Here is a 27712-nt window from a genome sequence, read left to right as displayed (position 1 = left end):
TGAAAGCATAGGTCAACTTAAACAACGGTAACTCTTGTTCTCTTATGTAATACTAGGTCATCTTTCTATGGGATTATGGTGAACGTTGCTCTTTCAGTGGTGGCTGATTTGCAGTAGGACATTATTTTTGCCCAGGCACTGGCAGTGAGACTCTCATTAGCAGAAGCTGTATTGTGTCTATCTATAGTACAGAAGGGAAAGCTAGTCAAGTTCAGTACATCACCTCAGGGCAGGATTTGCGTTTTGAATAACCTATCCATCATACACTGTAGCTCTCTGCCTTGTGCATAAATCAAATTAGATTCATGGCTGAAAGGGTATCTTTGCCGCAGCGTACGACACTCATTCAAATGTCTAGGGCCTACAGATCTGCTGTCTTCATTTGACCAGTTTGACCACAACAGGAAAATAATCCTGGAGTAACAGGACATGTGAATTAGTATGTGGATTTTAATTCATGGACATTTTGTGTGGGTTGGTCAATTTTTTTGTTAGGATAAATGAAGTCTTACATTTTAAAGTGGAAAGTGCAAACTTTAGAAGCCTTTTAAAACCTTGAATACACTACAATTTTCATTTCCTGCTGAGGGATCAAATGAGGATACTTTATGCTGTTAAAGGATGGCAAAAGAAAGCCAAATAATAAAAATAAAAAAACATCTTCTTTAAACTCTTTCTATGTCTAAGACCCCTTTAAAATGCACAATGTGTTACCTTTACACTTTGATATTGTCTCAAAAGAAAGCAACATATTTAATACAGTGGGTTGATTTATTCATTCTTCAGTGTTACAAAAATTGTACAACTTGTAAAAACAGTCTGCGAATCCAGCTGAAACTCTGTGGCATAAGGGGAATGCACTTGGAATTGTTCTTTCAAAAGTGACCAAAATAATACTGTAATCGCCATGGTATTCCATTTGATATCAATACGATTTAGCTTCATATCATATCAAATGTGTGTCTCTGTTCATATCCAACAGGAGTTCAGAGTTCAAAGTTTGGTATCACATTTCTACTGTGTTGTAGGGTAAAACAAGTGAGTCCAACTTTGTGGGACAAAATATGTCATAGGCAGCTACAGCCTCTCGTGGCTATCACATATTCATTGCATACAAAGGGCAGCTGTGTGGCTAATACAAGGTATAAAAGACGGTGTATCAATACTGCATGTCACATAAAGGCCAAATCCATTTCTCCTGACCCCTGTGCCATCTGGAATTGGTCCTTTGTTGGCAAAAAACCTTCCCTTTTATTTAAAGGGACAGGACCGCCGCTCAAAGAGTCACAAATGGCCCTTTAAATCAGGACAATCCCAGGCTCATCTCTTTCTATGTTTGTTGTGTTTCACCATCTTCTTCCTCTTCAGGATCATCTCGTAGAGTTTCTCTAGGCCTGGTTGTAGGCCTTGTCCATCCACGGCGCTGCAGCTCTGTACGTGGTGCAAGGTGGAGGCATTCAGTTCATGGACGGCCAGGACCTTCTCCACCTCGCTCACAGACAGAGCTGAGGCCAGGTCCTGCTTGTTGGCCAGCACCAGGACGGGCACCCCCTGGTTCTCCGAGGTACGGGTGATCTTGTGAAGCTCCACCTTGGCCTCCTCCATACGTTCGATTTCGGTGGAGTCCACCACGAACACCATGCCATCGGTCCGCCTCGTGTACGACTTCCACAGGGGCCGCAGCTTCTCCTGGCCCCCTACATCCCACACCTGGAAAGTGATGGCCCGCGAACTGCCCACCGCTACCTTGATCTTCTCCGTGTTAAAGCCCTTGGTCGGGATGGTCTTGACAAACTCCTTGAGCTTCAATCTGTAGAGCAGAGAGGTTTTGCCAGCCGCGTCCAGGCCAATCACTACCACGTGCAAGGACTGGAAGTTTTGCAGGAACGGGGTGTTGGGGGCTATCTCGGTCAGCTGGTTCCCCATGGTGATGGGATGTTCTCACCTCCTTGGGTGAGGTGGCAGATGCTCAGTAATCCTTTCTAATAGGTGTGCATTGGCACCCTCTTCAAAGGAGGACTGGACGGTTGCAGGACTGGGGACCTTATCAAAAAGCAAACACAATGAGGTACTATTTAAAGACTAGACAATGAGATTGTGAGGTATCACTACAACTTGAGCTGCTTTTACACAATAATAAACAAATGACAAAGATAAGAAATGTGATCAGACACTTTGATACAACACATTAATGATTGCTACTACGGTTAGTACACTGACACGATTGCTTTACTAATCAGACTGATCAATAAATTACTGCAATTTCTAATGAACTTGCATTGCAAATAGTAAAGCCACAATTGAGACCAATTGGTTGTTCCTTGTTGGAATAAATCCACAACCATAACAGTCATAGCCTAAGGCGAGGCAATTTAATTGTCAGTCATAGAAAATGTCCAGACAGCACAATTCAATTTTGAATTTAATAAGATCAGTTATGGTTTGGGTTTAAATCTTTATGAAGCGGTATGCCTGACAACATGTAATTAATTGGTGGTTGGTTGTTCTCGTTGTCTTATGCCAAGTCTTTTCTAATCCTCTTAGGACAGTTATACCCCAATGGCTGTCTTGGGGCACATTGATCCAAGTTTAATATAAATGACAGAATATCTATTCATTTGCGCATTGAATGCAGTTTAAACCCGGGATAGGATTGCGATTAATTATAATCCAATTGTTTTAGTGAGGCTTTTGTAAAAAAAAAAAAAAGAAAATGTTAAAGACAACTATAAACACAACCCATATTTTCCCCATGGGCTGTTAAAAAACGATGAGTGTCACCCCAACTATGTAATTATGAGAACACCCGATATAACAATATAGCCTATGTAGTGTAGTTCTGGCATCCATCTGAGGAATTAAATATGTGATCAAACTGCAGATTTGCACAAAAATAAAATGCATAACCATCTATGAGTGAGACATCTTACTGGAATGACACTGCTATAATAACCAGCCTTGTGCATAGCATTACAACGCAGATTTCATTGCAGTAAAATACCATATTTCTATCTGTGCAAAATCTTAAACCTGAAAAAGCTATTGTGATATATTTACCTTCTAGACCACTTGAATGAACATAAATGGCATCATCCTAGCGCAGCAAATACATCCATATATCCATACATCCAAATATTGCTTCTCTGCGTGCTAATATCTGTCTGTCTGCTCCGTGCACCGATGGAGCAATGAGCAGCAGTGTGGAATGGAATAGCATGCACAAGACCTCCTCTCTATGAGACAACCCGAGGTGACGTCACTCAATAATATACTCCCCCTGCTGGTCTAGTTGGTCAATGGTTCCGTGTGCAGAAAGTGAGATGCTGGCATGCATGCAGCTTCAATGTAGCAGGAGTCAGGATACGCAGCCTTATTGTCGCAGGATAGATCAAATGTGAACTACAGTATTTCTAAAATCGTGCTCTCCCTCCCATAGTAGTACAGTACACAACTGCTTGGAAAGACAAATAGTGATCCCTAAACCGTGTTGAATTGTATGCCTGCATATTAGATTGCATGAGAAAGTTCAAGTATGTTCTTTAGACATTCCCACTGAGAGGGGCTCCAACAATTCGTGACTGAGGTATAGACAGTTTTCGGTTGGATGTTCGAAGGATATTCAGCTTTCAAACCACTTGAGCCACAGACTCCAAATAAGTGTTATGATGTTGGAAACATTGCACACAACATTTGCACAATCATTTGCTTTGCAAAGCTAATAAACGTGGAGATGTGAGCAGCATTTTGTATTCCTAGTTGAATTAGTTAGGGAGAATAAACAAAGTACAAACTTGTTTTACATTCGAATTTCAATAGCTCCTTGGTCATGTGACCTACTGCCTTCAAACAAGGTTCAGAATGTACACTCAGTGGGCCTACACATCGCACATCGCACATAGTTTGTCCATTTTCATCTCATACACCTCTCACTCACACACCTACATGTATTCACTTGGGCCTTATCCCTGGGGCATTCCTGACCTCCAGGCAGGCCCCCATTGACCTGGTGACCTCTGACTCCTGGCATCTAGGCCTACACTCCCTGCCCACCCTCTCCCTGGGCCTGAGAGTTTATAGCTTACTCCCTGGAACTACAGACCTCCAGGCCTCCACACCTACTCTCCCTACCCAGTCAACACCCCTCTCCCTTGGCCTTAGAGTATAGCTTACTCCCTGGAATTACTAAGACTATCAAGGCACAAGGCGAGACACAGACGCAGACACAGGAGGCAGATGGTTGCAGTCTTACAATGTTGAATAATCCAAAGGGGTAGACAAGAGAATGGTTGTGGACAGGCAAAAAGGTCAAAACCAGATCAGTCCAGGAGCTACAGAGTGGCAGACAGGCTCGTGGTCAAGGCAGGCAGGTACAAAGTCCAGAAACAGGCAAGGGTCAAAACCGGGAGGACTAGAAAAAGGAGAATAGCAAAACGGAGTACAGGAAAAACACGCTGGTTGACTTGACTAAACATACAAGACGAACTGGCACAGAGAGACAGGAAACACAGGGATAAATACACTGGGAATATAAGCGACACTTGGAGGGGGTGGAGACAATCACAGAAATAGGTAAAACAGATCAGAGCGTGACAAAGATGCCTATAGTCCCGCTGTCAGGAACCACATGCACCTGGTAACCCGAAACAAGCTCTGTGCCCCAAGTAATTCGAAACCGACTCTGTGCACCTGGTAACCCGAAACAGGCTCTGTGCTCCTGGTGGCCCACCTGTTTTTTTTCTGCTCACAGACTGAATCCCCACTCCAACCTCCATGGCCTGAGTGCTGGCCCCAGCCCTCGAGTCCGGCCGCCCCTGCTCAAACTCTGAGTGCCCCCCGCCTTGGGGGAGGCCTCCTCGTGCACCTGGTGACCTTTTTACTTCCACAGCAAGTCCCAACCTGGCTCACAGTCCCACCAGAGTACGGCCCGGGCGGATGGGCGACTGAGTGCCCCCCACCTAGCCCCCTACCTATCCAGAGCCCAATGTCAATGTCTTATATCTTCTACCCGCCTGCCTGGGCTCTCTCACACTCCGTGTCTGGCCTCTGGCCCTTCTGCGTGCACCTGGTAACCCGTAAGTAAAGAAGGAGGATGGTGGAGGAAGACGCCTTATGTCCCCAACAAAAGCTTGGATCGAGGGTTGACTTTCAATAGACCGCAGTGAGTAAGCTGCTCTGCTACGTACGAAACCCTGACCCAGAATCAGGTCGTCTACGAGGGATATAGCACCTGGTTCCCCACCAACATGCAGTGCGCATCAGGAGAGGGGCGGCAACTCATCTGGCCACACCCCAACCCAGTCACGAAACGGCTCTACTCAGCTGCCAGAAGAGGCAGGCTATCCCAGGTCAACCTGAAGATCCTCAGCGCTACAGTATCCTTACGTTTAGGGGAGATTCTGACTTAGAGGCATTCAGTCATAATACCACAGATGGTGGCTCCTCAGCCAATCAAATACACCAAATGTTTGAACCTGCGGTTCCTTTCGTTCTGAGCAGGATTACTATTGCAACAACACATCATCAGTAGGGTAAAACTAACCTGTCTCACGATGGTCTAAACCCAGCTCACTATTAGTGTGTGAACAATCCAACGCTTGGTGAATTCTGCTTCGCAATGATAGGAAGAGCCGACGTCGCTAGGAACGCGTGGCAGCCACAAGCCAGTTATCCCTGTGGTAACTTTTGACACCTCCTGCTTAAAAGCCCAAAATTCAGAAGGATCATGAGGCCCTGCTTTCACGGGTCTGTATTCATACGGAAAATCAAGATCAAGCGAGCCTTTGCCCTTCTGCTCCACGGGAGGTTTCTGTCCTTCCTAAGCATGCCTTAGGACACCTGCGTTACCGTTTGACAGATGAACTGCCCCAGTCAAACTCCCCACCTGCCACGGTCCCCTGAGCACCTCCCCGACCTCACTGGGTAAGTAAAAAAACAATAAGATGAGTATTATTTCACCGTTGGCCGAGGTCTCCCACTTATTCTACACCTCTCATGTCTCTTCACAGTGCCAGACTAGAGTCAAGCTCAAGAGGGTCTTCTTTCCCCGCTGATTCCGTCAAGCCCGTTCCCTTGGCTGTGGTTTCGCTAGATAATAGGTAGGGATAGTGGGAATCTCGTTCATCCATTCATGCGTGTCACTAATTAGATGATGAGGCATTGGGCTACCTGAAGAGACTCTTAATTATGTCCCGCCGTTTACCCCCGCTTCATCGAATTTCCTCACTTTGACATGAATGGGTTCACAGCCACCCCGAAGGTGGTTTGAGTGCGACCGTGAAGGGTAGCATGCGACGGTCAGATATCAAATTGGCATCCATTAGAGTATCATCAGAGGCTTTTCTGTCTTACAAACTGGACATCAGTTTCCGCTACAAAACTTCAGCGGGCTTTAACTGGGTTTTTACACCCAATCGACATCAAGCGCCAGCGCAATACGTATATGCTTGAGAACCAAATACCTATTGCAGTATCTAGCAGCAACATCGACCGGGTGTCGGGAAGAAGTAACAGAACATAATCATTCCATTTCAATAATTTCTCCAGACAGGCTGGAGATGCCTCTCCCCACTTTGTAGGGCATGAGCCAGATCCATGCCATGCCCAATCACTGCGGGGCCAATGGGTTTAGTCTCCACCTGAAGTCTAGCGAGAATAGAGGAGACCTCCCCACCTACAACGTGTGGGGCCAGCGAGAGCCGTAGCTGGGGAGTTCTGCGAGAAGGTCACATGACCAAGGAGCTATTGAAATTACAATGTTTGAAAAATTAATGTAAAATCGTGTGAGATGAAAATGGACAAACTAAAGGGTGTGCAATATAGAAGGGTAGTCAGTGGAAATTCTGAACCTTGTTTGAGTCCAGTAGGTCACATGACAAAGCAGCTATTGAAATGAGAATTTTTGAAAAATTAATGTAAATACATGTGAGATGAAAATGGACAAACTAAAGGGTGTACAATGTGTAGGCCCACTGAGTGTACAGTCTGAACCTTGTTTGAGGTCAGTAGATCACATGACCAAGGAGCTGTTGAAATTAGAAACCTTGAAATAAATAATTGAAAATAGTGTGAGATGTAAATCGACAAAAAAAAATGTGTGCAATACGTGTCTATGCCATCAGCTTAGCTAGAACCAGTTTTGAAAGTTTTAGGAGTAATGGTTAATAAGCTATTGAAATTAGATTATTTTTTTTGTCACTATGTTGACGGTCCCTAACTGCTGTTGGTGGACGTAAGGAAAACTACAGGAGAAAATCTGCCGAATTTCCAACCTGAATCTGTCTTTACCTCGGTCAATTACGAGACATGTACTTATAAAAATGAAATAAATCGCACTTTTTGTGCTAGAGTAACATGACAGCCAGTGAAAGGAAACCTCTAGGTATACACGGCGTGTGGACAGACTTTGGCGCCACCCTGTGTCAAAACCAACCACGACCGACACGCTGCAATGGAATGGAATTCTTTGAACAAGATAGTTTTGTTTCATCATTGCGTTGTCATTATCATCATATGATGTCACAATCAAAGTTGCCAAGCAACATATCATCTGCCCAGATGTGGTTGTGGTTGCAGTCAGAGCTGTATTCAGTAAGGGCTGTTGCTGCTGTCCTGTTGTTGCTGTCTGCAGAGCTCATTGGCAAGTGCATAATCTTTTACTTAGGAAAGTCAATATTACAGTTGTGTCTCTGTTTTGAAAGGTTAAAAATGTTACTACAAACATCAGTGCAGATGACTTTATGTGTTATTACACAAAAAGTTAATCGATTCAACTCGTTCTTATTTTTGGATGAGATGCAGATGTGTTTTTTTGCCTCTGCAAGGGATTGCATTATAGGGTAATGAGTAGTCATACAGTAGGTCAGGGTAATGGGCCTACCCAGATCAGACCGACTCCTTCCCCACAGGGTAGTGTACTGTAACATGGCAGCTATGCACTGGGAAGCGCGGCGCAGGCAGAACGTGGCTGATCACCGCTTGACTATCACTCATAAGGTAGGGCCATGGTTCTTTTAATCATTAGCCATGACAGCATAGTAGGACATTCATGTTGATACAGTGGCTATTTCTGTCAAGGTCACAATGTTACTGCAGTGGTAGACTAAATCCCAGAGCCCTGACTTGCTTGACATGGGGATGATTTCTGGCCAAACAAGCAAACAAATTAAACATGACAGAGCGATGCGATGCGTATGAAGAGATGCTAATTTCTCTCTTGGACATACAGAATGTGAAGGGACCAGCTCCTACGGTAGAGAGCCAACCTGAGGCGCCAACCATGCCAGTCCTTCCCCCTGAGCCCAAGGTGCTGGACGTGCCACTGGGTAGGGTATCTCATCCCTTGGTAGAGGTTATGAATGTCCATGCAATTAGCTGAATCTAACTTCTTTATAACCCTCTGCATTATGTTATCTTCACAGCAGGTACAAGTGTGCACTGCAAGTGTGTGCGCACAAACAAAGACAACTACAGTGGCAAGATTGACAACAGATACTCAGTGAGTTCAGTTCTTGCATTGCACACTGTTGAGCTATGCGGACAACCTTAGCCTAACATGTCCATTGTACTGCTATAGGACCTCATGACCTCAGCTTTCAATCTAAGAAACTGAGAGTAGAGCACGGCTCATTTATTTGACTTATCCTGTTATGATGGCTGACAGTGAAATTGGACAACATCACGTAACCTCCAGTGAAAATGGATTTATTCCAAAAGGACAAAGCCAAAACTTTACGTCAATGACTTCGGATTAATGAAGATGGCTGTTTGATGTGTTTCAGTCCGTACAGTACTCCCAGCAGTGGTAGCTGCAACCACTCCTAGATTACATCTAGATTAGTAGCTGTAACCATCATGCACTGGAGCAGAGAGAACAGCCCTCACATTGGAACGCAATTAACAGCAACAAGGGCAATAAACCCCTAACAAAACAAACATCACACGTCAGTGTCTTCAAAGATACTTTTTTTAAAAAGCTGGTAATGATCTAGGTATTTCAGCCATGTCGCTATTAACTCTAAAGTTCTAAGTGTGCAAATAGTCATCAGTCCACACCCAGTCCAGGAAAGATGTCACTTCACTGCAAAATTACTCACAGTCAAATCATGGCAACTCTTAGGAAATGTTATTTACCCTCTTATATAAGGTTAATGGAGGTTAATGGATTTACAAGGCAATTGCATATTTAACATCAATGGAGGAAACCTTCAAATACACATAACATACATGGCATACATAGTACATGGCCAAAGGTATGTGGACACGTTCGACGAGCAGATTCCAAATCATGGACATTAATATGGAGTTGTTACATTCAGCCACAAGAGCTTTGGTGAGGTCGGGCACTGATGTTGGGCGATTAGGCCTGGCTCGCAGTCTGCATTCCAATTCATCCCAAAGGTGTTCGATGTGGTTGAGGTCAGGGCTCTGTGCAGGCCAGTCAAGTTATTCCACACCGATCTCAACAAACCATTTCTGTATGGACCTCACTTTTCATGCTGAATCAGGAATGGGCCTTCCACAAAATGTTACCACAAAGTTGGAAGCACAGAATAGTCTAGAATGTCATTATATGCTGTAGCGTTAAGATTTCCCTTCGCTAGAACTAAGGGGCCTAGTCCGAACCATGAAAAACAGCCTCAGAACATTATTCCTCCTCCACCAAACTTTACAGTTGGCATTATGCATTCGGGCAGGTGTGCTGAAATCCGCCAAACCCAGATTTGTCCGTCGGACTGGCAGGTGGTGAAATGTGATTCATCACTCCAGAGAACACATTTCCACTGCTCTAGAGTCCAATGGCAGCTAGCTTTACACCACTGGTGATCTTAGGCTTGTGTTCGGCTGCTCGGCCATGGATATCCACTTTATGAAGTTCCCAACAAACAGTTATTTTGTTGACGTTGCTTCCAGAGTCAGTTTTGAACCCGGTAGTGAGTATTGCAACTGAGGACAGACGATTCTTACGTACCACGCGCTTCAGCACTTGCCGGTCCCGTTCTGTGAGCTTGTGCGGCCTACCACTTCGCAGCTGAGCCGTTGTTGCATCGAGACATTTCCACTTCACAATAACAACACTTACAGTTGACCGGGGCAACTCTAGCAGGGCAGAAATTTGACAAACTGGCTTGTTGGAAAGGTGGCATCCTATGACAGTGCCACGTTGAAAGTTACTGAGCCATATGGGCCATTCTACTGCCAATGTTTGTCTATGAAGATTGCATGGCTGTGTGTTCAATTTTATACACCTGTCAGCAACGGTGTGGCTGAAATATCATAATCCACTCATTTGTAGGGTTGTCCACATACTTATGGCAATGTAACGTAGCTTAATTAACGGATTTAATTTGTATTATAAATCATGATCATATATCTCATATACACTGATTGACTTTTAATGATGAAATCTACACTGAGTGTAAAAAACATTAGTAACACCCGCTCTTTTCTTGACATATTCTGACCAGGTGAATCCAGGTGAAAGCTCTGATCTGTTATTGATGTCACTTGTTCAACCCACTTCAATCAGTGTAGATGAAGGGGAGGAGACCGGTTAAAGAAGGATTATTAAGCTTTGAGACAATTGAGACATGGATTGAGTATGTATGCCTTTCAGAGTGTGAATGGGAAAGACACATTTCAGTGCCTTTGAATGGGGTATGGTAGTAGGGGCCAGGAGCATCAGTTTGAGTGTGTCAAGAACTGTAACGCTGCTGTGTTTTTCACACGCAACAATTTCCCGTGTGTATCAAGAATGGTCCACCACCCAAAGCACATCCAGCCAACTTGACACAACTGTGGGAAGCACTGGAGTCAACATGGGCCGACACCTTGTAGAGTCTATGCCCCGACAAGTTGAGGCTGTTCTGAGGGAAAAGGGGGGTGCAAGTCAATATTAGGAAGGGGTTCCTAATGGCTTGTACACTCAGTGTATGTTTTAAATCCCTACAATTATGTTACAATTACACCAACATGTACTTTCACAGTTCATAAATCATTAAAAAAACGACCTCAGAAGAATATTGCAAAGAAAATAACGTGAACAGAGCATAGGACAATACTATAGTCTACTACAATACTATATGTATACATTTCCCTTTGACAACGAAACATTTAGCAATATATTTTTTATGACCGCTGGACATAAGATAGAATGGAAGAGGCCCCTATTCCTTAGAGTCTATCTTGTTCATAATAAACCTTTTCACTTTGGGGATTCCTCATTGACAGGCTTTCATCTTTCAAAAATAATTTGCCCGATAGGGTGGGGAGTGGTGGTGTTGGCTCCACAGTCAATGTACTCAAAGGTGTCTTCGGACAGCTGCTCCGAGTGAGCCAAGTAGGAAATGTTCATTGTCATTCTGTGGAAGACAAAAAGGGATATTAAGGCAGACATTTTGAAATCTTCCTCCGGAAGTGCACAGTCTTGTTTCAAAATGTCACTATTACGGAATGGCTAAGTTCAAACGTTTGTTTTTCTGTTCGTTCCTGACTACCTTTTTCCCATGATAAAAAAAAGTGTCAACTTGAAATTGGGTTGGTTTATGAACTAAAAGCAAATACTATAGTTACACTGTTACTAGTGTTAAGGCATGATTCATCTCAAATGGACATGAAACAAAATATGTGAGATTTTTGAACATGTGGCTTGAAAGGGGCAATTCGGCCACGTTTTGAAAAGGCTAAAAACGTTCCTATTTTGGCTTCAGTAATCATAGTGCTTGGTCTTGAAAAGCAAAATTCAGATTTGGTCTAGATTTTGTCTTGGCAAAACTACCATGTACATCATTCTTAGAAGCATAAGATCTGTGCGTTTGAGTGGTTCCAAACAAGAGATGTTACAATGGGAAGTCAATGGGCATACTACAGCCTGGCGGTCAGAGAGGCTTAAGTGCCTTGAAGTGTTTGTGGTGCGACAGATGTGTTTGTGGTTGGACTCTTTAACATATCTTGGAATAGAGTGCGAAACTCACTGCAAATGCAAGAACAAGGTGTGAATCCTTATGGTGTTTGACTTGCAGTAATTACTGAAACAGAGGAGTTATAAAGACATTTATCAGCCTACACATTTATCACATAAGGAAAATAATATATTTTGAAAGCAAAACTAAGAGCGTACTGTAACTTTAATTCATTCTCTAGGTCCTACCCAAGAGTTCATACTGTAATGTACACATATGCAGATAACACTGTATTTCCTTACTATTTTAGAAGCAGTGATGATGGTAATGATAATAAATGTCATGCTTACTTCAGGCCTGGGTCCTCAATTGTTATGGGTATGACAACAGTATACTGTAGGAGATTGGAAAACTTCATTTGACTGGGAATTAAGGTCCAATTGTTTCATACGGAACCATAAACAAAGTCTCTTTGCATTACACAGTATTACAATTGTGTAATTGATTTAGATGAAACAACAAAATCAAACCCACCGCTTTCTCTGAACGTGATTTGACCGCCGTCATATTAGATATCTTGATCCTGCCAACCACTGTTTCAGCAATCAGCACTTGTATATCAAATTCCAAGAATTGAATGTCCGCAAAGTTCTCATTGGTGACGTTAAAGACATTCTGGAAGAGGAAAAACAAAGTTTGGTCACACTGACCTCATACAATAAACCAAACAATAAGTGATCACATATTGTCTTTGAAATATATATATATATATATATACACACACACACACACACAGTATATAGTCGGAAGTTTACATACACCTTAGCCAAATACATTTAAACTCAGTTTTTCACAATTCCTGACATTTAATCATAGTAAATCCCCGTCTTAGGTCAGTTAGGATCGCCACTTTATTTTAAGAATGTGAAATGTTAGAATAATAGTAGAGAGAAGGTCAAGGCTTTGTGATGGACACTCCAATACCTTGACTTTGTTGTCCTTAAGCCATTTTGCCACAACTTTGGAAGTATGCTTGGGGTCATTGTCCATTTGGAAGATCCATTTGCGATCAAGCTTTAATCTTCCTGGCTGATGTCTTGAGATGTTGCTTCAATATATCCACATAATTTTCCTTCCTCATGAAGCCATCTATTTTGTGAAGTGCACCAGTCCCTCCTGCAGCAAAGCACTCCCACAAAATGATGCTGCCACCCCCGTACTTCAAGATTGGAATGGTGTTCATCAGGCTTGCAAGCATCCCCCTTTTTCCTCCAAACATAATGGTCGTTATGGCCAAACAGTTCTGTTTTTGTTTCATCAGACCAGAGGATATTTCGCCAAAAAGTCAGATCTTTGTCCCCATGTGCAGTTGCAAACCGTAGTCTGGCATTTTTATGGCAGTTTTGGAGCAGTGGCTTCTTCCTTGCTGAGCAGCCTTTCAGGTTATGTCGATATAGGACTCGTTTCACTGTGGATATAGATACTTTTGTACCCGTTTCCTCCAACATCTTCACAAGGTCCTTTGCTGTTGTTCCGGGATTTATTTGCACTTTTCGCACCAAAGTACGTTCATCTCGAGGAGACAGAACCAGTCTCCTTCCAGAGCGGTATGACGGCTGCATGGTCCCATGGTGTTTATACTTGCGTACTATTGTTTGTACAGATGAACGTGGTACCTTCAGGCGTTTGGAAATTGCTTCCAAGGATGAACCAGACTTGTGGTGGTTTACAATTTGTTTTCTGAGGTCTTGGCTGATTTCTCGCATCATGAGGAAGGAAAATTATGTGGGTATATTGAATCTCAAGACATCAGTCTAAGTTAAAGCTTGGTCGCAAATGGTTCTTCCAAATGGACAATGACCCCAAGCATACTTCCATAGTTGTGGCAAAATGGCTTATGGACAACAAAGTCAAGGTATTGGAGTGGCCATGACAAAGCCCTGACCTCAATCCTATAGAAAATCTGTTGGCAGAACTGAAAAAGTGTGTGCTAGCAAGGAGGCTACAAACCTGACTCAGTTACACCAGCTCTGTCAGTAGTAATGGGCCAAAATTCACCCAACTTATTGTGGGAAGCTCGATGAAGGCTACCCGAAACATTTGACCCAAGTTAAACAATTTAAAAGCAATGCTCCCAAATACTAGTTGAATGTATGTAAACTTCTGACCCACTGGGAATGTGATGAAAGAAGTAAAAGCTGAAATAAATAATTCTCTCCTATTATTCTGACATTTCACATTCTTAAAATAAAGTGGTGATCCTAACAGACCGAAGACAGGGAATTTTTACTATGATTAATTGTGAAAAACTGAGTTTAAATGTATTTGGATAAAGTGTATGTAAACTTCTGACTTCATCTGTATATGGGAGTGCGGCACGCATATATCTCGTATTTACCATGATTTGCATTTCAACTGTTTGTGGGGTGAAGAAGACCATCACTGATTTGACGGTGACAAGGGACAGTGAGATACTCCGTGGGAAGAGGAAGAAGAGGATCAGACAGCAGATCAGGAGACACACCACCACTGAAATACACACATAGAGTTTTCTGGAAAAGAAGAATGCAGTTAAAGGTTAAAGGTCCCAAAAAATCTTTATGATTCCCATGTAAAATAGCCTTTTGAATGACTAAAATATAACGTTAATATTTGTTTTGGATAGAAATGCTAAACATTTTACAAAAAGTAATTGTTCTCTAATGGCTAACTACCAGGAAGTTTGAAAAGGCAGGGTAAGTGGGCGGGAAGCTTATATTCATGAACTCGCCTTGACTGACAGCTCTTTGAAACATCTATGTTGAGCAACTTGGATGCAGTGAGCAGTGTGCAGTCAAATTATCTCAAGAAAATATGGTGATACACAAAGCAACTCGAGCAAAATTGCACCAATGATGTAAAAAAAATGTTTGCTACATCTCCCGTTTGGCGTGTCTCTTATGATGCTTTCTGAATCAAAGTGTTTGACACAGGGGGAGAGGACCAGTAACTTTATGATCAAACTTTATCAATGTAAAGCAACAGTCATTTTTCATACTTTTGTAATCATACTGTACTTTGATCTGGTTTCATCCAAATATCATCCAATTTCATGAGAAACGTGATTGACTGTTTGTGACTAGGGTTGCACATTTTGGGGAATATTCAGAGGTGGAAACTTTCCATGTGAATTAACAGGAATATATGGGAATTAACAAATATATGCAAATTAATATTAATATCGTTTAAATATAGATGTTTTTTTGTATTGGATATATCTACCATATCATATGGAGACAGAAACATAAACCTTTTACCTTATCATAGGTAGACATAATTGCAAATTATTAAATCACTCCAATAGAAATCGTTTAAATATAGATGTTTTTTTGTATTGGATATATCTACCATATCATATGGAGACAGAAACATAAACCTTTTACCTTATCATAGGTAGACATAATTGCAAATAATTAAATCACTCCAATAGAAATTTTAAAAAACGATTTAATTACGAATTGAACTTTAATTAAATGAATTGACTCTTCACATGGGATGATTTCACTGAACAACAAAAGAGAATATTGAATGATCCCCAATGATCCATCGCATCACCCAAAAATGTTTTCAACATACATCTGTAAAATGATAGTCTAGAAACTAAAGCTTGGTTGTCTTCCTCTCAGGCTTCCATGTCTTCTCCACCTCTTGAACATCAGACTCTGAGGCCTCATCTTCACTGTCACTTTCCAATCTTGAGGATAGCTCGTTGTCAGGCTCAAAAAGCCTAACATTTGCCCAGATGGCCACCAATTTTCCAACCCTTGTATTGGTCAGCCTGTTGCGTGCTTTGGTGTGTGTGTGTTCCCAAACAAGGACCAGTTGTGCTCTGAGGTGGCTGATGTTGGTGGGATTTGGAGGATGATGGAGGCAACAGGGGAAAGAACCTCAGATCCACAAAGTCCCTTCCACCAGGTGGCTGATGAGATATGTTGGCACGAGTGCCATATTGCATCTCCATCCCAAAGCCCTTGCTTTGAAGTGTACTTCGCCAGACTGCCAATAACCTTGCCCTCATCCAAGTCAAGGTGGCGTGACACGGTAGTGATGACACCATAGGCCTTGTTGATCTCTACACCAGACAGGATGCTCTTGCAGCATACTTGGGGTCCAACATGTACGCTGTGGCGTGTAAGGGCTTCAGGCAGAAGTCTTTACACTTTTTGATGTATTTCAGAACTGCAGTTCCCTCTGCTTGGAGCAACAGTGAAGTGGGCAGGGCAGTACGGATTTCTTCTCTTACATCTGCAAGCAGAGTCTGAACATCAGACAGGATGGCATTGTCTCCCTCAATCCGTGCAAAGGCTACTGCTATAGGTTTCAGGAGTTTCAGGATGCTTACCACTCTCTCCCAAAATATGTCATCCATGAGGATCCTCTTGATGGGGTTGTCCATATTGGAAGACTGTGATATGGCCATTTCTTGGAGAGAGTCCTTCCCCTCCAGGAGACTGTCAAACATGATGACATCACCACCCCAACCGGTGTTGCTGGGCAGCTTCAATGTGGTGCTCTTATTCTTCTCACTTTGCTTGGTGAGGTAGATTGCTGCTATAACTTGATGACCCTTCACATACCTAACCATTTCCTTTGCTCTCTTGTAGAGTGCATCCATTGTTTTCAGTGCCATGATGTCCTTGATGAGCAGATTCAATGCATGAGCAGCACAGCCAATGGGTGTGATGTGAGGGTAGGACTCCTCCACTTTAGACCAAGCAGCCTTCATGTTCGCAGCATTGTCTGTCACCAGTACAAATACCTTCAGATCATCTGCAATGTAGAGACTGGTGTGTCCATTTTCCCTTGTGTCTGTGCTCTTGTAGAATACTGGTTGAGGGGTGGAGATGATGTAGTTAATTATTCCTTGCCCACGAACATTCAACCACCCATCAGAGATGATTGCAATACAGTCTTCTTTCTCTATTATTTGCTTGACCTTCACTTGAATTCTGTTGAACTCTGCATCCAGCAAATGAGTAGATAAAGCATGTCTGGTTGGAGGGGTGTATGCTGGGCTAAGAACACTCAGAAATATCTTCCAATACACATTGCCTGTGAGGGACTTTTGTCAGAGGTTGCTTGTTGTGAGCGCTGAGGGAACGTGATGCATTTGGCCAGATAATTCTGCATCTTTGTTGTATTCTTCACATATGATTTTGGCACAGTATCTGCAAAATGTACACAGCTTTTCCTTCTACATTAGCTGCAGTGAAATGTCTCCACACATCAGATAGTGCCGGTGGCATTTTCCTGTAAAGATTAGAAAAAAATGAGTTTTTTTTTAATACAATTCCATGTCCAGATAAATAGTTAAGCATTTAGATATAACAACTCCTTTGTAAGATAAATGTTTTAAAATGTGAAACATGTGTGGGAACTGGTGAATTAACACTCCTCAGTTAGCAGGCTCAAGCAAGCTAAAACCCACATGGTAGCAAAAACTAACTAACAGAAATTGTTAACAAGTTAGAAATGACTTAAACACTTTGCTGTAGGCTACTATTACTAGTTAACAAAAGATCATGTATGTCATATAAAATATATTCACCCCCACCCAGTATTGTAATCAAAACTTACCATAAAGCATGTAGTCCTGGGCTCAGACAGTGAAGTAGTGTAGGCTCAATATCATCTCATTAGTGTGCAAGATCTTGAGAATCCGCTGTACATGTGATGGAAGAATGCACTGTGCATGTAGAGGGTTGCAATTCCATTGGAATTGGGGATAGTTTAACCAAAATATGCCACAAGACCTAGAATTGCCTTTTGTGTATCCCACAAAAAAAGGTTCACTGTTCACAAAATTCCCCAATTTCCAGGGCTTAACTTCCCATGGACAATTTCCGGAAACATTCCTGAAATTTACCGGAAAGTTTCCAACCCTTTGCAACCCTATTTGTGACCTTTAATAACCATGAAGCGTAACACAATATGTCGATTAAACACACCAAGAATCTTACTGTATACTGTTTCGTATGGGTAAAGCTCAAAAATCATATCAAATCAAATTTTATTCAGAATAAAATGCTTACTTACGAGCCCGTTAGTAACAATGCAGAGTTAAGCGATTATAAAAAGAATAACATGAGGAAAAATGGTTTATATACAGGGAGTAACACTACCATATCAATTTGCAGGGGTGCGAGGTAATTGAGATAGATATGTACATAAAGGCAGAAGATCTAATAATAAGATTAAAAAGGAACAGAGTAGCAGTGGCGTATGATGATTGTGAAAGTATGGGTGTCTCAGAGGAGGCTAGTGGGAAGAGCTACAGATGGTCGGGCTCATTGTAATGGCTGGAATGGAATATAATGGAATGGTATCAAACACATCAAACATATGGAAAACAACATGTTTGACTCCGTTCCATTGGTGTGTATGTGTGTGTGGCGTCAGTATGCGTTGTGTGTGTGTGTGTGTGTGTGTGTATGTGTGTGTGCTTTTTGTTGTTGTTGTGAGAGTGTCAAGTGTAGTGTGAGGGTAGAGACTTGTGAGTGTACATAGGGTCAGTGGAAAATAAGGTCAAACTCAATACAGATAGTCTAGGTAACCATTTGATTAACTATTTAGCAGTCTTATGGCTTGGGGATAGAAGCTGTCTTCGGAGCCTGATGCTCCAGTACCATTTGCCGGACGCTACATCACTGGGGCCGAGCTCCCTGCCATCCAGGACCTCTATATCAAGCCGTGTCAGAGGAAGGCCCAAAATATTGCCAGGCTTCAGCCACCCAAGTCATCGACTGTTCTTTCTCTGACACTTTTTTGGGCCTTCCTCTGAGCTACCTGCCATCCAGGACCTATACATCAGGCAGTGTCAGAGGAAGGCCTGAAAAATCTATATCAGGCAGTGTCAGAGGAAGGACCGTCATGCATTCTTCACGACTGTGCGGTTGTGTGTGGACATTGTTAAGTCCTTAATCATGTCGACCCACTCCACTACAGCCCTGTCGATGTGGATGTGGGAGTGCTCACCCCCCTGTTTACTGTAGTTCACGATCAGCTCTATGGTCTTACTGAGAAGTTGTTGTCCTGGCACCACACTGCCAGGTCTCTGACCTCATCCCTGTAGGCTTTCTCATCGCCGTCGGTGATCAGGCCTACCAACGTTGCGTCTTCAGCAAACTTGATGATGGTGTCGTGCATGGCCACGCAGTCGTGGTTTAACAGAGAGTACAGAAGGGGACTAAGCACTCACCCATGAGGGGCCCCCGTGTTGAGGGTCAGCGTGGTGTGTTGCCTACCCTCACCACCTAGGGGAGGCCCGTCAGGAACTCCAGGATCCAGTTGCAGAGGGAGGTGTTCAACACAGTTATGCACGCACACACAAACACAATTAGACACTCAAAAACAGACACACACACTTACGTCCGGCTGGGCCTCAGTCTAATGTCTGAACATGGGATGACTGCCACTAGCTGATCATGTCCTATACAGAGAAGAACACGTTATTATTTCACAGTTAGAGATACTGCTGTATCGGCATGTCAGCCTTGCTGCACAGAACACAACAGCAATTGATTTCATTTCACAGAGAACTGAAAGGGACTCTCCCTTCTTCTGAAACAAATGTGGGTTATGACTGCCACAAGCTGATCACGTCCTATACAGAGAACACTAAGGTGAGTTATTACTTCACAGTTAGACATACTGCTGCATTCAAATCCAATCCAAATTTATTGGTCGCGTACACAGTTTAGCAGATGTTATAGCGGGTGCTGCGAAATGCCTAAGTTACTAGCTCCTAACAATGCAGTAAAATATCAAACGTGCACAAATAACACAACATTTAAATAAAGAACTGTCAACATCCCAAATAGCACTGTAACAGTAATCCAAATGCAATCTGTGTATATACAGTACACCAGATTCATTGACACAAGATATACTAATAATTATATGTACAGCAGTAGATACTGTATATTAGAGTGAGCTATGTCAAGAATCCAGTATATAAATAAATATGTGGTGTGTATAAACAGTGTAACTAAAATGCAATGTACAGTAGTAGAAATATTAGAATGAGCTACTGTATGTCGAAAATACAGTATTTAAATACACAGTACAAAGCCCCATGGCAAAATTGAAAGAACTGCAGGAAATGAGCTAACAGACCAGTCCGCAATATAAATATATAGTATATGTATGTGAATTAAGTGCAAAGACAGTTGGAAAGTATGTGAATAGAAAAGTATGTTTACAGAAGTAGCTGGGAGTGGCATGTCAGCCTTGCTACACAGAACACAACAGTATTTTGAGAACTGAAAGTGACTCACTTCTCTTAAAACAAATGTAGGCTATTAAATACAAATCTTAACAAGCCTTGAATAACAACATGGAAATAATCACAACATCAACATGTAAGTACATCACAGGCACAACTAAGTAGTTAGTCTGGCTGAAGTGGACCACCTACCTCTTGGAATACGCCCTACTCCCCAACAAGTCGGGCAGGTATCTCCTAGGTTGCCTGTACTGTTCCCGGTGATGGCTCCATATAGTTGGGAGTGGGACTGAAGTCTTCTCTTCTCCGGTTCTTGTTCCTGAGGCAGGATGGCCTCTGTATCATCCTTGGAGCCACTGGAGTGTTCTAAAGTAACCATAGTCGAAACACCATCCGATCTAATGGGAGAAATGCAAACACAACCCCCACCCCACTCTGCTCTTACAAGGTGGAATTTCCCTCTTGAAGATCAGCCATGCATTCCCTCACTTTTCTCACACAAACAAGTACGATTGATATTGTCTAGTTCGGTATTACTCCATCTATAAGCACCTTGGTGACTCCGTTGGTCCTCTTTGTGAAACCTGATATAATGTTGAGTTGCACTTTACGGTGTGAGGGCACCATAAACCTTCAACCTGCCTCTATAAAATAATTGTCTTGAATTAAATCTAGAGACATAGGAGGAGACAAAGACATAGGATGCCCAAGTCCTCAACATTGCTGTGAAGAAAAGACGGTTAGCATCACTGTATAGTATCTCTGACTGATTGCAGATCTATAATCGACTGCTACTGGGTTAGAGAAGTTTTGTCAAGGTGAGATGTTGAAAATAATCTTTTTTGGGGGCCACAATATTGCTACGATGTAGGCCCCGGCTATTCAACTGGTGGCCCTTGGGTCAGATTTGTCCAATTTATGAATTTAGAATGGCCCTTTGATAGTGGCGTGTATTCATGGATGCCAAGGGATGCCAGGCTTCCCCCAAAAAATGTATCTTTCGTCTTTCGGTGTGTCATAATTTTCCTTTATTTCGCAAGAAGCTGAATGTACAGTGCCTTGCGAAAATATTCGGCCCCCTTGAACTTTGCGACCTTTTGCCACATTTCAGGCCTCAAACATAAAGATATAAAACTGTATTTTTTTGTGAAGAATCAACAACAAGTGGGACACAATCATGAAGTGGAACGACATTTATTGTATATTTCAAACTTTTTTAACAAATCAAAAACTGAAAAATTGGGCGTGCAAAATTATTCAGCCCCTTTACTTTCAGTGCAGCAAACTCTCTCCAGAAGTTCAGTGAGGATCTCTGAATGATCCAATGTTGACCTAAATGACTAATGATGAAAAATACAATCCACCTGTGTGTAATCAAGTCTCCGTATAAATGCACCTGCACTGTGATAGTCTCAGAGGTCCGTTAAAAGCGCAGAGAGCATCATGAAGAACAAGGAACACACCAAGCAGGTCCGAGATACTGTTGTGAAGAAGTTTAAAGCCGGATTTGGATACAAAAAGATTTCCCAAGCTTTAAACATCCCAAGGAGCACTGTGCAAGCGATAATATTGAAATGGAAGGAGTATCAGACCACTGCAAATCTACCAAGACCTGGCCGTCCCTCTAAACTTTCAGCTCATACAAGGAGAAGACTGATCAGAGATGCAGCCAAGAGGCCCATGATCACTCTGGATGAACTGCAGAGATCTACAGCTGAGGTGGGAGACTCTGTCCATAGGACAACAATCAGTTGTATATTGCACAAATCTGGCCTTTATGGAAGAGTGGCAAGAAGAAAGCCATTTCTTAAAGATATCCATAAAAAGTGTCGGTTAAAGTTTGCCACAAGCCACCTGGGAGACACACCAAACATGTGGAAGAAGGTGCTCTGGTCAGATGAAACCAAAATTGAACTTTTTGGCAACAATGCAAAACATTATGTTTGGTGTAAAAGCAACACAGCTGAACACACCATCCCCACTGTCAAACATGGTGGTGGCAGCATCATGGTTTGGGCCTGCTTTTCTTCAGCAGGGACAGTGAAGATGGTTAAAATTGATGGGAAGATGGATGGAGCCAAATACAGGACCATTCTGGAAGAAAACCTGATGGAGTCTGCAAAAGACCTGAGACTGGGACGGAGATTTGTCTTCCAACAAGACAATGATCCAAAACATAAAGCAAAATCTACAATGGAATGGTTCAAAAATAAACATATCCAGGTGTTAGAATGGCCAAGTCAAAGTCCAGACCTGAATCCAATCGAGAATCTGTGGAAAGAACTGAAAAATGCTGTTCACAAATGCTCTCCATCCAACCTCACTGAGCTCGAGCTGTTTTGCAAGGAGGAATGGGAAAAAATGTCAGTCTCTCGTTGTGCAAAACTGATAGAGACATACCCCAAGCGACTTACAGCTGTAATCGCAGCAAAAGGTGGCGCTACAAAGTATTAACTTAAGGGGGCTGAATAATTTTGCACGCCCAATTTTTCAGTTTTTGATTTGTTAAAAAAGTTTGAAATATCCAATAAATGTCGTTCCACTTCATGATTGTGTCCCATTTGTTGTTGATTCTTCACAAAAAAATACAGTTTTATATCTTTATGTTTGAAGCCTGAAATGTGGCAAAAGGTCGCAAAGTTCAAGGGGGCCGAATACTTTCGCAAGGCACTGTATATCACAAGAGAAAGCATCTGACCGAGTAAAACAGCGCCCCTCTGTTTCTCCTCATGTAGACAATCTATCTGATGCTGTCTGGTCCAAACAAGTATGACATTGTTGCAGCCCGTAGCATTGAGTGCAAGGGAAGCCAGCAAGCATCTGGCCTCCCTTGATAAAAAAAGTATACAAAATTAGCCAACCAGCTTTAAGCTAAACTGAGCGAGCTCAACTGTGAATGGTCCTGGTGCACAAAAAAGTGCCAAAGGAAGCCAGCTTGGATTTGGCATCACTTGTATCAAATCCCATTGAGAGCATACGTCATTGACAGAAAAACTTGAATTGTTGCATCTCGTGGCATTGTTTCCCTCCGGTGGCTAGCTAGCCAGCTAGCTAAAATTGGCCCTTTCCTAAATCAGCCTTGGTTGGATTTAGGAATTTGGACTTGTGGTTTTACTTAATTCTCCATACTGGCCAATGATTATAAAGGTGATTCTTATCCAACCATTACCATTAATTCGTACATTGTTGTGCCCCTGGTCTGAGAGGATGGAAGTTCAATATGTAGAAGGCTAATGTTAACTAGCTAATGTTGCCCATGAATGGGTTAGGCTAGAGAGCAAGCATTTTAGCCAGGTAGCCTAGGACAACAAAAAATACAAGTGTGTACTGTATGACAGGGGGATAGACTGTTTCGTCAACGTGAAAGAGAGGAGGATGACATTGGCGCTTCTCGACAAGTAGTGAGTCAACATGTTTTTCTACTTGCACGAACACACACACGCACACATAAATCAGAACCTTGGACAGCCATCATATTTAGTTTATGGTGATTGGACTAAATTGTTTGGTATCTTTTAGTTGTCACTGTATTAGACTAAGCAGAGGTGATTTGATGGTGTTCAAATGTTGAAGTTGAAATGGTGCTGGAATAGTAGAGGCAGCTACTGTTTTCTTTGCGACCTGCGGTCACCCTCTGTGGTTCTAAATCCATAGTTGTTTAGTGGTCCGAAAATGTCTGAAACTGGAACTTGCTTGACCATGCTGTAGGTCATGTAACTTTCTGTTACTATAAATGGAATATGCTTTGTGGACTTCACTGGATAGAGGTTGCTATCCTTGCCTTCCCCAGGGATTTGACCCATGCACCACTACTGCCCTTTGATCAATTCTGAAAATAACTTCTTTTTTTTAAAGCAAAAAAGGTGCCCTCTTCAACATTTTCCAATGGGAGAACCTGCTTTCCTGTAGTCTCGCCCATTAGCTGCTGTCACTCAATATCACTAAACATACCAGTTACAGTATCACCATCTACTTTTATATAATGTTGTTCGTTTGCTAAGCAAGGGTAATAATTCTCTCAAGAGAGCAACCTATGTGAGCTTAGTTGTTTTTCTCAAGAGAGCCAACAGATATCTAGCGAAAATGCTTGATAAGAAGTTCGTATTAGATGCAGTTTTTTTTTGTGACATCTTCAATCAATTGAATTTACTATATTGATATGATTTGAAAAACACTGCTTTTCAAAAAAAAAAAAAAAAAATTATCCTCTGATATGAGCCCAAACAAAACGCTATGCTGTGCAACGAGATTTGATTAGTTTTGCGCCTGGATCACATCGACAGGGCCATTGCATTTTGGTACACCAGAATTAGAGAGAAAAACTTATCTGCGAAAGCTAGTCAACTGAAACATGCCATTCACACAGTGGCAGTCGGTGCCGAGGGAGGACGATGTTTATTTTATTTATTTTTTTGACCAATGCCTTATTTCTATTACAGGGTATTGGATGACTGTCATTCATATTCCATTCACCCAGCTCAATGTAACATCGATAGGTTTAGGCTACTACATGATACTCTAAAGTTTTCCTATACCCAGCATGAGGTTGCTACAACCCAGCCTATGAATGAAAGTTTCCAACATAGGTTGAGAGACATTTGAGTAATCAAGGTGACAGACATTGACACGTTCAATAGCACCTTGCGTACTCTTGCCCGCATCTAGCTGATCTAGTGTGTAATTATTAGTCTAACAGCTACAAACGAGAGTTTCAGTTGAACAAATTCAAGTGGCACAGTGTTCTAAGACACTGCATCTCTGTGCTGGAGGCGTCACTACAGACAACCTGGTTCGAATTGGGAGTCCCATAGGGCAGATCACAATTGGCCCAGCGTTGGCTGTCATTGTAAATAAGAATTTGTTCTTAACGGACTTGCCTAGTTAAATGTTTATCCCTGTTCTGTTTGCTTCCATTTAAGAAAAAAAAAATCAACAGAATCGGCAGAATTAATACACCCCTGATCACTCGCAAACACAGTTCACTTTCATGGCAGCCACAAACAAACAGCATGATCACTTTGATCCTTGTATAATTACTTTTAGCATCTAGGTGCTCTCCTTTCTCTCACCTTTTCCCTTTGCTTGTGGACTTCAGCCCACAAAACATCAACTGTCTGTGATCTGGCAAAAAATATCTTACCAAGCCAAACATTCATATCATAACCGCTACACACAGCCTACATCATTGTTACCATATTAATGTCATAAAAACTGATTTTATATCAGAGCTGTGCATGTTGTTCACAAGCGTACCTGCCCTCATTGGCTAGAATGGTTCCACCTGATCTCACCTCTACTTTAGGCTGAATGGTAGAACAGCTATTGCCATGTTAAAATGTTATGGAATGCATTTTTGCAATTTTTTTATGGTAGGCCACTCTGGTAGACCTAAATTATGATCAAATAGCCACAGTAGCCTACTTGACCACTCTAGAAACTGTAACTTGAATCTGGTACAGCTGCAGTGTTCACAGTAAACTTGGGGCTCCTGAGTGGCGCAGAGGTGGAAGGCACTGCATCTCAGCACAAGATACCCTGGTTCAAATCCAGGTTTTTAACGGACTTGCCTAGTTAAATAAAGATAAAATATATATATATAACTCTCGTATATATATATATATTTTAATGCGCTGGAAGTTCACCAGAATTTTTACAAGATTCAAGCAATGCGCCGCAGACCTGAAATGTGCTCAGAGAACATTGCTGGTGGTATGTCTGCCCTATACATTATTTACGCTTTAAAAACATTGATTTTAGTTTTCAATTTGAATCTAGGGAAAATTACAATGCATTAGTTCAGCTGACAGTGTAGAAAGTTGATATGGTTTTGCCTCTAAGCACTTACCGTATAAAATTATGTCCTGCAGGTTTGCAGTGCTGCTAATTGTTGATTAGGTAAATACTCTCAGCCTAGCATGTTTTATATCAGTCAAGGAGTAACGAATGTTGGACACATCTCCTACATCGTTTATATAAACTTGCGAAGTGAAGTAATCACTTCCTACTTGAGGCATTTGGCAGGAGGGATGTCGTTTCTGAATGTTGTATGTTGCCACTTGGTGGTAAATTACAAGCATTAACCACGACAATGTTTATCATATGCGCCTACAATTTGATTAAGACTTGGCCGAAGAAATATATGGAAAGCAATGTATGGAAGTCGGTAGGCCAATGTCCAATTTAAAAAAAAAACACTGAGTATAACTTATTTTAAGTTGCAAACAAGTTTGTAATACCTTAATGGCAATGTAATGCCCAGCAATTCAATGCACATCCCGTTCTTAGAAGGTAGAACATACGTTGTAAAAGCCATTTTCAATATCATCTTTATGTATTACACTAACCACAGCTACAGACACCTATAGAAAGGAACTTTAAAAGAAAAGGCCTTGGCCAATTGCAACCGAGGGATAGTTAACCCATAAAAAAAACGCCATATTGCTTTCCTTGCCCTGCAAGCAGTCTATGGACAAGGTATGGCAGCAATCCATGCTTTGGTTTTGTTAACCTGGACACTTTCAAATGCTAACTTTATTTGCATTTGTGGCAGAAATCCATTGCAGTCAATGGTACCCATATTTGCATTTTCATACTTCATGGCCAAGTCTTTTTGTATCTAAAATTGATTATTTAGCTCAACGAAGTCATATAAATGATGTGGACATGAAAGCGCACAAATGCTAATATAGGTACCATTGGAGTGTTTGTAATCATGTAGACAAGTTATTCATGGATTACATAAAATTGTAAGTAGCCAACACGAGTAAATTGCCACAGTGGATTTGCTGTGGTAAACAAGGGAATACTTAATTTCAGTTGTAGGGAATACTTAATTTCAGTTGTAGGGAATTGTCATATTTCAATCTGTGCATAGTCTTCTCAATGAGTAGGTTTAATTATTACAAATATAATAGCCCGTAGTGAACAGGAAAAACATGTCTTGAAAAACTTTGAGAAAGCAGAACTAAAAGTTAACACCGACAGCTTAATGCTTCTTGATGGTTTAGCTGAAAAATTGTGCTTACATAATAAAATACCATCAAGCATGACAATTACCCTCTGATCTTTACATTTCAACTATTTTGTGCCGTGCACATTACTTAAAGTTAACCTATAAGTTCAACAAGTTATCAGACACAAAATGTACAGAAACCCATACAATAAATCAGTGCCATTCAAGCAGTGCCATTCAACAGGTGTAAAGTTCTTAAGTAAAAATCATTTAAAGTAGTATTTAAGTCATTTTTTTGGTATCTACTTTACTATTTATATTTTTGACAACTTTTACTTCACTACATTTCTAAAGAAAATAATGTACTTTTTACTCCATACAGTTTGCCTGTCACCCTAAAGTACTCATTACATTTAGAATGCTTAGCAGGACAGGAACATTGTCAAATTCACACACTTATCAAGAGAACATCCCTAGTGAATCTGGCAGATTCACTAAACACAAATGCTTTGTTTGAAAAGTGTCTGAGTGTTGGCGTGTGCCCCTGGCTATCTGTAAATAAATGTTTAAAAAAATAAACAAGAAAATAGTGCTGGCTGG

General features: G+C 41.8%; 2 protein-coding genes across 2 annotated transcripts; both read right to left on the bottom strand.

Moving 5' to 3' along the window:
- Positions 1 to 760: 760 nt before the first annotated feature.
- On the bottom strand, positions 761 to 3207 carry LOC110499071 (ADP-ribosylation factor-like protein 4D). The gene is made up of 2 exons (XM_021575947.2): positions 3058 to 3207; positions 761 to 2043 (listed from the first exon to the last, which is right to left on the bottom strand). The coding sequence occupies exon 2, from the start codon at positions 1924 to 1926 to the stop codon at positions 1321 to 1323; it is 606 nt and encodes a 201-aa protein (XP_021431622.1). The 5' UTR covers positions 1927 to 2043; positions 3058 to 3207; the 3' UTR covers positions 761 to 1320.
- Positions 3208 to 10321: 7114 nt separating this feature from the next.
- Positions 10322 to 26171, bottom strand: LOC110499069 (transmembrane protein 106B). Its single transcript, XM_021575946.2, has 8 exons — positions 26006 to 26171; positions 20353 to 20558; positions 19305 to 19365; positions 14296 to 14449; positions 12432 to 12572; positions 12248 to 12291; positions 11970 to 12023; positions 10322 to 11357 (listed from the first exon to the last, which is right to left on the bottom strand). Exons 2-8 carry the CDS (start codon positions 20537 to 20539, stop codon positions 11231 to 11233), a joined length of 768 nt encoding a protein of 255 aa, XP_021431621.1. The 5' UTR covers positions 20540 to 20558; positions 26006 to 26171; the 3' UTR covers positions 10322 to 11230.
- Positions 26172 to 27712: the final 1541 nt, after the last annotated feature.

Source organism: Oncorhynchus mykiss, chromosome 20 (genome assembly GCF_013265735.2).
Source record: "Oncorhynchus mykiss isolate Arlee chromosome 20, USDA_OmykA_1.1, whole genome shotgun sequence".
NCBI lineage: Eukaryota > Metazoa > Chordata > Actinopteri > Salmoniformes > Salmonidae > Oncorhynchus > Oncorhynchus mykiss.
Note: the sequence above shows the minus strand (reverse complement) of the source record. Positions and strands in the feature narration are given on the sequence as shown.

Excerpts from the sequence above, each read along its gene's own strand:
- LOC110499071 (XM_021575947.2), bottom strand. The coding sequence starts at position 1,926 with ATGGGGAACCAGCTGACCGAGATAGCCCCCAACACCCCGTTCCTGCAA.
- LOC110499069 (XM_021575946.2), bottom strand. The coding sequence starts at position 20,539 with ATGGTTACTTTAGAACACTCCAGTGGCTCCAAGGATGATACAGAGGCC. Across the intron at positions 12,024-12,247 it reads ATTGAGGACCCAGGCCTGAA|TAATTACTGCAAGTCAAACA; the intron begins GTAAGCATGACA and ends CCTCTGTTTCAG. Across the intron at positions 11,358-11,969 it reads ACCTTGTTCTTGCATTTGCA|AATGACAATGAACATTTCCT; the intron begins GTGAGTTTCGCA and ends TGTCTTCCACAG.